The sequence below is a fragment of the Rhinopithecus bieti genome, unplaced genomic scaffold, assembly GCF_001698545.2.
Source record: "Rhinopithecus bieti isolate Rb0 unplaced genomic scaffold, ASM169854v2 scaffold_5023, whole genome shotgun sequence".
Taxonomy (NCBI): Eukaryota; Metazoa; Chordata; class Mammalia; order Primates; family Cercopithecidae; genus Rhinopithecus; species Rhinopithecus bieti.
Window position 1 is genome coordinate 53863 of NW_016805223.1, and position 11601 is coordinate 65463.

Genomic DNA, 11601 nt, shown 5'->3' on the forward strand with positions numbered 1-11601 from the left:
GGAGGGAATCACTGAGCGCTATCAGGCCACCGCCTGACGGAGAAGCCAGTGCCCAGAGGCTTTTTCTTTCGCAAGAGATGGTAATGGCCGGCTTGTGGAGATGGGTTGGGAAAAGGGTTCTTCGGGTCACCCATTTTTTTCTAGTCCCATTACTGACTCTTAGAGAATATTCAGATGGTGCTAGGTAGCACCATGCCTATTATTATTCTCACTGAGGCAAAAGTCAGGGGCGGGTAACTGGTGTCCATTCTTTCGCTTGAGTGGGTTGGAGAAAGACGGGATGGCTGGAGGAATTTGTTTTGTTTTGCTTTGGAGCGGGCTTCCTCAGTTGCACCCCGCATCGGGCGGGCACAGCCCCGGGCTCTGGAAGACGCCGCTGGGCAGCCGCAGTGGCCGCTGCATCAGTGGGTTTTGGGGCGGGGAGGTGCCGAGCTCAGCCTGCTCTCCTGGCTACCCCTCCGCGTCCCGCCGCCGCCCACAGCTTACCCTTCTCCTCCGCAGCCTGTAGGCGCCCGCAACACGGGCGGGCCGGGCACGTGGGCGCCTCCGTCACACCCTCACACATACACACACACGCGCGCGCGCACACACATACGCATGCACACGCGCACCCGCACCCGCGCGCCTGTATCCCGTGCTGTTTCCCTGGCAGACACACAGGCGCTCACGAGTCTCTCCTTGCCAGCCTGCAGGGCAGCAGCTCCCAAAACCCAGCTCCTGGTCCCATCCTAGGCAAGAAGCTGCTTCTCTGAAAACAGCTCCTCTTCGGCCTCCGTCACAGCCACCTGGACCCTACCCTTTCGCGACTGCTGCTGCTCCTGCCGGGACGTGGAAGCAGCAAAAGGCGCTTGGTCAAGACACACTGACGGTAATGGCAAGCGCCTAGGCTAAGGGCACAACTGGGGATGAGGTGGGGCTCGCCATTAGCCACCCAGGAGCCTGGGCACCAGCACAGGGAGCGAATTGGCAGACGGATGCCGGGAAGGACTCGCTGTGTCCTGGGGTGGGAGGAGGGAGGGCAGCTCAAAAGCCCTGGGAGGGAGAAGCTGGGCTGGGCGGGCAACCTTCTAACTCTGCACCTCTGCACAATCAGGGTGGGGGGCGACAGGCTGCACATGTAAGGGGAAGCACATGGGTTGAAAAGTGCCGCCATCCTTCCTTCCCGTCGTGGAAATTACCCACAGCATCCCCAGAGACCTACTCGTTTCCAAGTCAAGTCGGGGTTGGTTGAAGGGTGGGGTCCAACATGGGGAAGTCCAAGAGGAAAGTTGGGAGGGTCGGGGAAGAGAGAGGCGCGAGGTGAATTGGAAGCTAAACCTCGTGCAGGTGGGCGATGGGGCGGGGAGAGCAGAGAGCTTTATTCCTCATTCGCTTCCGTTCGCTTTTGCAAAGGCAGAAGGCGACTACCGAGGACAGAGTGTTTTCATGTGACCACAGTTCCCTTTTGCTTGAGGTATCCTGTGATAAATGGCCCGAAAGGGGGCCTTTCGCCGTGAGAAAGGCACGTGGCTGCTGGAGAAATCACGGCTCCTGTGTTTCTGCGCACCTGGAATTTGAGAGTGTGGCGATGAGGGTGGTGCTGCTGGGATTGTAAGAAGATGGGAATCAGTTAGAAACCCAGATCGTTTCTACCTTTCTTTCACTAGGCTGTTCTGTGTGTGACTGGGAAGACGGTATTGAGTACAGGGAAAATCTTGCACTCTAACGTAGCGCACCAGCGTGATACATAAGAATGAATCAAGACGCCCGAGGCGTTCGGGGGCAGGCATGACCCACCCAGTGGCACAGGCTGCGGGAGCGGGAATTATTTTCCCTGAGCTGAGAAGCAGCATTTGATATACATTTGAGGAAAGCAAAGCCCCGAGGCTCGCGCTCTACAGCGTCGCGCTCTCCCTTTCCATCCTCCCGCTTTCCCTTTCCATCCTCCTCCCTAGCTGGGAAAGGCTGGAGTAAGACGGGGCGGGGTCCGGACTCCGGCGCAGTGACGTAAGCAGTGTTTGGGTGCTTATGCAAATGAGTCTGCGACCGTTTTTCTGGTCTTGCCATTTCCCCCTCCAGATCTTAAAGGTAGACCCAATCTTAGTCTGCACCATCCTTGCGGTTCACTACTTAAGACGTATGGGAGAGATGAAGGATTTGCTTTATATGCTGCCTTTGGTCTCCTTATAGCCCATCCTGTAAAAGCTATTTTCTACCTGTCAATGCCTGATTGCTTTTCAGCTACACTAGCAACAAAGTGCTTTGAGGAATTATTCTCTGCAGACACAACCCTCATCAAGCCCCTCACCTACCCAGTCTCATTTCTGCAAGAACAGTGCTGAAATACAGACCTACTTATGTCTTAGGCACCTAGTACTGGGCTTGACTTGTACGTTCTTAATAAATGCTTAATGATGGACTAAATTTTTTTTGAACAGTGTCAGGTTTTGAAGGGAAGGCGAGGGTTAAAGACACACACACACACACACACACACACACACACACACACACAGAAAGAAGGCGGCTCAACAGCAAATTTAGGTTTTCTGTCCAGCATAAAACCTACAGAAGTGGGGGACCCGGCTAATGCCAGAGCCCGCTGCCACTTACAGGCTGGGTCAATTTAAAGGTATGGGCAGAAGGGATCTGAGCAGTATGCCTTGGTGCCCGGCGGGATATTAATAAGATGCTTCCATGAAGAGGCAGTTCTGGCCCTTGTTCCGGCGGAATGTCGTTCTGGTATTCAGGGTGTTCTTTGGACCTTTGTCCAACAAGATATGATAGGGATGTCTCTTTAGTTGGGCCTTTGTCCCCCTTGTGGACAGTTGGTTAGACGGGATGTTTCTCACAGCTCGAACCCCTGTGAAATGTTTCGCTTTGACCAAGGTCTGCAAAACAGCAGGGAGCTTACAACATGGTGCAGTTTGGACTAATAAACAGTATGTATTTTTTTCTTTCATATTAAATTCAAGGTATTCGACCATGAAAATCCGGTGATTTTTACTTTTTTTTTTTTTTTTTTTTTTTTTTTTTTATATTAAATTCAAGGTTTTCCCCCAAAAAAACCCGGTTGTTTTCTGTTTTTTTTTTTTTTTTTTTTTTTTTTTTTTTTTAGGATGACAGGAATTAATAGGATTTTAAAGAAAGATAATACTTTACTGTTGATAAGCTTTTCTTTTTTCTGATTGCACGTTATATACTTGATTGAAAAATTATTTTATAATTCTAATATGGTTGACTCAAGATATAATATTTTAATGGAATAAAGAAAGGCATTTTTATATGTTTCTAGGAGATAAGTACTCTATCACTCAATAAATATGAAATAATATGGAATCTTAAAACTGGATAACAGTTATGAGAGATGCCAATAATCAGATGAGATGCCTTCCTTATCACCTACTGAAACATTTAAAATAAGTCAGACTAGTTACTAAAATCTAAAGTCCATGTTCATAGTTATTACCTTACCCAGTGATCATAGTTGAAGTTGTAAATATGCTTCTCCTGTCATAAAATAAAATGTGTATGTGAATAGGTAAGATATGTGCGTTCTTTTTAACTCTGGGATTATATCATCTAGGCAATTCAATCATTGACTTAGAATGGCAGACCCAAAAGAGAACTTGGTGGCTATCAAAAGCTCCTAAAAACGTTTCTTTCATTTCTCAATGGACCTCTCACCTTGTGGAAGAGTATGTTAATTCTTTATTACTACATACATATGCATGATAGGATATATTAGTATATTCCTATGCAGCTCTGCAGAGTAGATTTTGAAATGGTTTCTCAGCAGATGATATTAATAAAAATCCACAGGCATAGTTAGATGCATGAACAACATTCAAGGTTACACAGCAGGAATCATTAGATTTATTTCCCCCTTACTTATAACACTACTCTTCTGGCAGTCTTTACTAAATAATTTTTGATATATTTATCTGCTTAAATATTAACTTTGGTAATTATCATCTCTTTTTCTGTGAACAACAAGCCCTAAAAATAAACTGGGTTATAGGGCTATTTTATTTTATTTTATTTTATTTATTTATTTATTTTGAGACGGAGTCTCGCTCTGTCGCCCAGGCTGGAGTGCAGTGGCCGGATCTCAGCTCACTGCAAGCTCCCTCTCCTGGGTTTACGCCATTCTCCTGCCTCAGCCTCCCGAGTAGCTGGGACTACAGGCGCCCGCCACCTTGCCCAGCTAGCTTTTTGTATTTTTTAGTAGAGACGGGGTTTCACCGTGTTAGCCAGGATGGTCTCGATCTCCTGATCTCGTGATCCGCCCTTCTCTGGCCTCCCAAAATGCTGAGATTACAGGCTTGAGCCACCGCACCCGGCCTAGGGCAATTTTAAATGCGTAGTATCACTTGGCACAGGGCAGAGTTGTAAGTTGTGTTCAGCCTTGAAGGTCACTTTATTTCCTTGTGATTAATGTGCTAAGTAAGGTATCTTTTCACGTAAGATCAATTGATTTTTATTTTTAAATAGAATGCATACTTTGGGAACTTCTTCACCTATCAGATTGGCAAAGATCAAAGAGATTATTTGTTATACAGAAGAGGGCAGAAGAAAGCAGGTACTCTCATGCATTGCTGGTGATAGTGCAAATGGACACAATTTTTATAAAGGGCTATTTGGTAATATTTATGAAAACTATAAGAGCTCATACCTTTTGATCAAGCTATTCCAGTTCTAGAAGTTTATTCTATAGATATGGAGATGCAAGATATACAAAGTAATTTGTTGGAACATTGTAGTAGCAAGTTACCAGCAGTGATCTAAATATATGGTATACCTATACCAAGCAATATCATACAGAAGTTTTTCTAAATGAAGCTATTACATTGAGATCAAAAGTTTCAAAGAATTTATTTGAGTGAAAAACTAAGAGGTAGAATTATGCACATCGTAATTGTTGTGTAAAAAGAAGCAGATTGGGGACTGGTGGGGAGAAAACACATATTAGCTTGAATATACAGAGAATGTTTAAGTGTGTATACACACACACACACACATCTATATATGCTAGTATATACAGAAAATATTTATTGAAGATTTTGATTACTTATTGGGAGGTACAGATGGTACAGTATATTCTAGGGAGAAAGGGTAGGAAGATATATATATTTCTTTACTCTGTGCCCTTTAATACCATATTATAGTATTCTGTATTCAAAATATAAATACATAAAATATTTTAAAGTGAAGACAGAGGCAAATGAACACCTTTGGTAGAGTTTTATTCATTCATCACGTGTCATGGAATTAGTAAGGTACAAAAGTCAATGAGTATTTTGACTACTCCCTGATTTTTGTTGTTTCTGAATTTACAAGAGAGTTTCCTCTTTCCAGAGTTTTAGTAATAAAATTATATTGTAGAAGCATATTTAGTACTTGATTCAATAAAGTTAGTCAATTATACTAGCAAAAAAAAGGCGGCCGGGCGCAGTGACTCAAGCCTGTAATCCCAGCACTTTGGGAGGCCGAGACGGGTGGATCACGAGGTCAGGAGATCGAGACCATCCTGGCTAACACGGTGAAACCCCGTCTCTACTAAAAAAATACAAAAAAACTAGCTGGGCGATGTGGCGGGCGCCTGTAGTCCCAGTTACTCGGGAGGCTGAGGCAGGAGAATGGCGTAAACCCAGGAGGCAGAGCTTGCAGTGAGCTGAGATCCGGCCACAGCACTCCAGCCCCGGCTACAGAGCGAGACTCCGTCTCAAAAAAAAAAAAAAAAAAAAGGCATAATTTTAGGGTATTAAAAAAAGTCTTAATTTTGAGATGGGAGTTGAGTCCCATGTAGTTGGTAAGAAATAACACAGAGTTCTTGTAAGCGCTTGACAATATAACATTGTGTAATAACATTTACACAATACATATAACATTTTGCAAATATAACATTTTGTAATAACTATATGAAAGTTTCCTAATCAGAATATTGGCATTGATACAGTCAAGTTACAAAAGAGCTCCATCACATAAGGATTCCCTGTGTTGGCCTTTCACAACCACTTCACTCCAGTCCCCAGGCTCTCCTTAACTCCTGGCAACCTCTAATCTGTTCTCCATATTTAATTTTTGGTCATTACAAGAATATTATAAAAATGTAATCATACAGTATTCAATGTATTTGAATTAATGTTTCACTCAGCATAATTTTCTGTAGGTTCATCTAAGTTATGTATATCAGTAGATTTTGCTGAGTAGTACTTAATGGTATGGATGTGCCAGAATTTATAATTATTTACCCATTGAATGACATCTGGATTATTTCTAGTTTAGGGTTATTGTAAATAAAACTGCTATGGACAGTCCTGCATAGGCTTTTCTGGAGCATAAATTTTCATTTATCTGGGATAAATGAGAACACTTGCTCAGTTATATGGTAGCTGTGCGTTTAGTTTTTAAATAAACACTCAAACTGTTTCCCAGAGTGTTTGTACAATTTTACATTCTCACCAGTAATGAATAAATGATCCATTTTCTCTGCATCCTTGCCAGAATTTGGTTGTCACTATATTTTGGCCATTCTGATAGGTATATAGCAACATCTCATTGTATTTTAAATTTGCATTTACCTAATGGCTAATAATATCGAGCCTCATTTCATGTGCTTATTTGTCATTCATATATTATATTCAATGAAATGTCTGTACCTATTTTCTTATTTTATTTATAATGGTGGGTTTTTTGTTTTTTTTTTTCCTCCCGAGACGGAGTCTGGCTCTGTCGTCCAGGCTGGAGTAAGTGGCGCCATCTCGGCTCACTGCAAGCCCTGCCTCCTGGGTTCATGCCATGCTCCTGCCTCAGCCTCCCGAGTAGCTGGGACTACAGGTGCCCACCACCACGCCCGGCTAATTTTTGTATTTTTAGTAGAGTCAGGGTTTCACCTTGTTACCCAGGATGGTCTCGATCTCCTGACCTCGTGATCCGCCCGCCTCAGTCTCCCAAAGTGCTGGGATTACAGGTGTGAGCGACCGCGGCTGGCAATGGTTGAGTTTGTTCCCCGCCCCCCCGACCAAGTCTCGCTCTTGTGCCCCAGACTGGAGTGCAATGACACAATCTCCGCTCACTGCAACCTCCGCTTCACTAGTTCAAGAGATTTCCCTGCCTCTGCCTCCCTAGTATAGTAGCTGGAATTACCAGCGACTGCCACCACACCTGGCTAATTTTTGCGTTTTTCCTAGAGAAAGGGTTTCACCATGTTGGCCAGGCTGGTCTCGAACTACTGACCTCAGGTGATCCGCCCGCCTCGGCCTCCCAAAGTGCTGGGATTACAGGCGTGAGCCATCGCGCCCCGCAACGGTTGGGTTTTAAGAGTTCTTTATATATCCTAAACACCAGTCCTTTGTGACCTTCAAATATATTCTCCCATTTTTAAGCTTTTTTTTTTTTTCATCCTCTTAATAGGTTCTTTCACAGAGCAAAAGTTTCAAATTTCGAGGCCCAGTTTACCAGTTTTCGTGTTGCTGAATCCTGCTTTTGTCATGTCTAAGGGTTCTTTGGTTAACCCTAGATCTCAAAGATTTAATCTGATGATTTGTTTCTTAAAGTTTTATATTTTCCACCTAAGTTTGTGATTCATTTTGAATTAATTTTTGTATAAGGTGTGAGGTTAGGTTCAGGGTTATACTTTTGCCTAGGGTTGTCCAATTATTTCCAGAACGATTCGTGGAAAGAGCTATTTTTTTCTCCATTGAAATCGCTTTGGTACCTTTATCAAAAATTAGTTGGGCATATCGTGTGCACTTCTTTCTGGGTAGCCTCTTCTGTTACATTCATTTTTGGCTATCATTTCACCAACCTCACATAGACTTCATTACTGTAACTACATAATAAGTCACGAAATTAGAAAGAATCATTCCTCCCACTTCATTCTTCTGTTTAAAATTGTTGTAGCTTCTCTAAATTTTGCCTGTTCATATAAATTTTGAAATAATCTTCTTTGTAGAAAAATGTCACTGATATTTTGATAGGAATTCATTTAACCATATATCAATTTAGGGAAATCTGGCATCTTTCCTATGTTGAGTTTTCTAATCCATGAACATGGCATGTCTTCCCATACATTTAGATCTTCTTTCATTTACTTTATCAGCACTTTCTAGTTTTCAGCAAAAAATGTACCATCCAGGTTTTGTTACATTTTTGTGTAATTATGTCAGTTTAATGATTATAAATGCTATTGCATTTTTAATTTGCGTCCACTTGTTTATTGCTAACATATGGAACTATAAATGATTTGTGTATGTTTACCTTGTATTCTGTGATTTTTTTGGATTATTATTCTAGAAGGTATTTTTTTTTTTTTTTTGTTGTTGTTGTTGTTGTTGTTGTTGTTGAGACGGAGTCTCACTCTGTCCACCAGGCTGGAGTTCAGTGGCGCGATCTCGGCTCACTGCAAGCTCCGCCTCCTGGGTTCAAACCATTCTCCTGCCTCAGCCTCCCTAGTAGCTGGGACTACAGGTGCCCGCCACCGCGCCCGGCTAATTTTTTGTATTTTAGTAGAGACGGGGTTTCACCGTGGTCTCGATCTCCTGACCTTGTGATCCGCCCGCCTCGGCCTCCCAAAGTGCTGGGATTACAGGCGTGAGCCACCGCGCCCGGCCTCTAGAAGGTATTTTTGTAGATTCATTAGAATTTATAATATAGACATTCAGAATGTCTGCAAAAAAAATTGAATACTGTATTATTAACATTCATATAACATCCTTGAAATGACCAAAAAATAAACATGGAGAACAGATTAGAGGTTGCCAGGAGTTAAGGAGAGCCTGGGGACTGGAGCAAAGTGGTTGTAGTTATAAAAGGCCAACACAAGGAATCCTTATGTGATGGAACTCTTTTGTAACTTGGCTGTTCTTCTTTCTTGATTTATGTGACTTATACAGTTAGCTTTCTATATCTTAGGTTCTGCATCCACAGATTCAACCAATGCAGATGTGAATCTAATACTTGTGGGATGCAGGACACACAGATGAATGTGGGACTTGAGCATCTGAGGATTTTGGTATTTGTGGGAGGTCCTTGAACAATGCCCCTTGGACACTAAGGGGTGACTGTATTTCCTTCTCCTTTCCTTATGCCACTGCTTAGAACTTCCAATACTATATTCAATAAGAGTGTGAGAGTAGACGTTTTTGTCTTGTTTCTTATCCTGAAGGAAAAGCATTTAGTTTTCACCGGTAAATATAATGTCAACTGTAAAATTTTTGTAGATGCTGTTGATCAAGTTGAGAAAGTTTCCTTCTATTCCTAATTTTGACATTTTGATCATAAATGGATATTGAGTTTTGTCTTCTCTGGATCAGTAGATATAGTCACGTGATTTTTCCTTTAGTCTGTTATTATTGTATATTACATATTGATTTTTGAATATTGAACCAACCTTGAATACTTAGAATAAACCCTACTTGGTTATGGAATATAATTTTTTTATACATTGCTGAATTCTGTTTTCTAACACTGTGTAAAGGAATTTTGTGTCTAAATTCATTAGGAATATTGATCTGTAGTTTTTAATTTTTTCCTATGATCTTTGCCTGGTTTTGGTATCTGAGTAATACTGCTTTCATAAAATGAAATTCGAATTATTCTATCATCTTCTATTGTCTAAAGAGATTGTGTAGAATTGGTGTTAATTCTTCTTTAAATGTATGGTAGAATTTTCCAGTGAGATTTCTTTTGTGACAGTTTTAAAATTATGCATTCAACTTCTTTATTAGTTATATAGCTATTAAATGATCTATTTCTTATTGGCTAAGTTATGGTAGTTTGTGTTTTTTAAGGAACTGATTGGTTACACCTAAGTTGCTAAATGTATGTGTGTAGAGTTTATGTTAGTATTCTCTCATGGTCATTTTGATGTCTGCAGATTTTGCAGTGATAATTTCTGTTTCACTTATGATTTCCAAGATGCCTTAAGCATGAAATTGACTATATGCATCTTTACATATGATTCACTAAATGTGGCTTGGAAAGTTAATACCTATTTTATGGTTAAAATAAAATTACTGTGAGTATTTAAACACCTAAACCACATATCCTCTACATAGATCTTGCCACATTGTGAAGATTATTGGACAGTATTTTAAATTTCAGTAAAGTTTGCTTAATTTTAGTTAAATCCAATACATAATTAATCTTATCCATAGACAAATGTTTCAGATATCTATTGCTACACAACAAACCATTCTACAACATAGTGTCTTAAAATAATGACTTTTAAAAATCATTCTTCTGTGAGGTGGTTGGGCTCATTTGGATGGTTCATCTGTTCTGATTGGTGTTAGCTGGCAATTCAGCTAGGGTTGGAATATCAATACCTTTTTTCCTATGTCTGGAGCTTCACCTCAGATGATGGTTGCTTGAGACTATTTCTCATTCTCGCTCGCTCTCTCTCTCTCTCACTCTCTCTCTCTCTCTCTCCCTCTTTCCATGTGGGGTTTTAGCAGGAGAAGTATACTGTTTTACATGGTGCCTAGCTTCCAAAAGAGGGAAAGCAGAAACTGCTGAGCTTCTATAGCCTTGGAACTTGCATAGTTTCACTGCTGCTGCCTTTTGGTCAAAGCAAGCTCAAAGTTAACCCAGATTTAAAAGAAGGGAAAACAGCCTACTATAGCAAATCACTATGAAAGATCCAATAACATTTTATAAGGATTTATGAACAAATAAAACATATTCAGTGCCTTTAAATTATTATTTTTAGAAAACGTAGTATACATTAGTTTAAATAATAGTATATGCCTCCTAAAGATTGGTCCAGTTCCTACTCCCTGACATCTGTAAATGTTACCTAATTTGGAAGAAAAGGCTTTGCAGATAAAGTATTGAGATGAAGATATGATTTCAGAAGATCCAGGTGGGCCCTACATGCCATGACAAGCATCTTTATAAAAAAGATGGAGAAGGATATTAGACTGAAGTAGAAAGAAGTAGGCAATCTGACCACAGAAACAGAGAATGCAGTAATGAGGCCACAAACTGAGGAATGCCAGCAGCCACCAGAAGCTGGAGAAGGCAAGGGTCACACCCTCCCCTAGAGCCTCCCGAGAAAATACCGACCTGGTAACGCCTTGATTTTGGTTGACTGAAACTTATTTTGGATTCTTTGGTTTCTAGAAGTATGAAAGAATACATTTCTGTTGTTTGAGACATTAAATTTGAAGTAATTTGTTAAAGCAATCTTCAGGAAATGAATATAATGCCTAAGTCTGAGGTGTTCTTAATATGTTAATAAAACTTTGTTTTAAAACTTTTCTCTACTTCAGAAATCTTTAAAAAGAATTTTGAAAGATTGTCTGTCTTTGGTTCACAGAAGTCAACAAAAATATACTCCAATTTATGAAAATTGCTTTATGATTATAATTAATTTTGAAATAATTACAATTTCACAGAAGGGTGCACATGGAGCTCTGTGCACGATTTACTTGACTTCCCCACCACTTTAACATCTTATATAAGACACAGTACTATATCAAAACCAGCACATTGATGTGGCATAATCCACAATATGTCTATGTTTATAGCTCTATGAAATTTTATAAAATGTGTACCTTCTTGTATCCCTTACCACAATGAAGATAGTAACCTGCTACTCTTTTTTTTTTTTTTTTTTTT

General features: G+C 40.8%; 1 protein-coding gene across 1 annotated transcript in view; it reads left to right on the plus strand.

Annotated features, from left to right (window-relative positions):
• The first annotated feature begins 597 nt into the window (after nt 1-597).
• The window catches only part of SLC6A15 (solute carrier family 6 member 15), a 56785-nt gene continuing 45781 nt past the window's right edge, over nt 598-11601 (plus strand). The window contains 2 exon segments of the mRNA XM_017871698.1: nt 598-711; nt 713-868. Of these exon segments, the coding sequence (XP_017727187.1) occupies nt 598-711; nt 713-868 (270 nt within the window).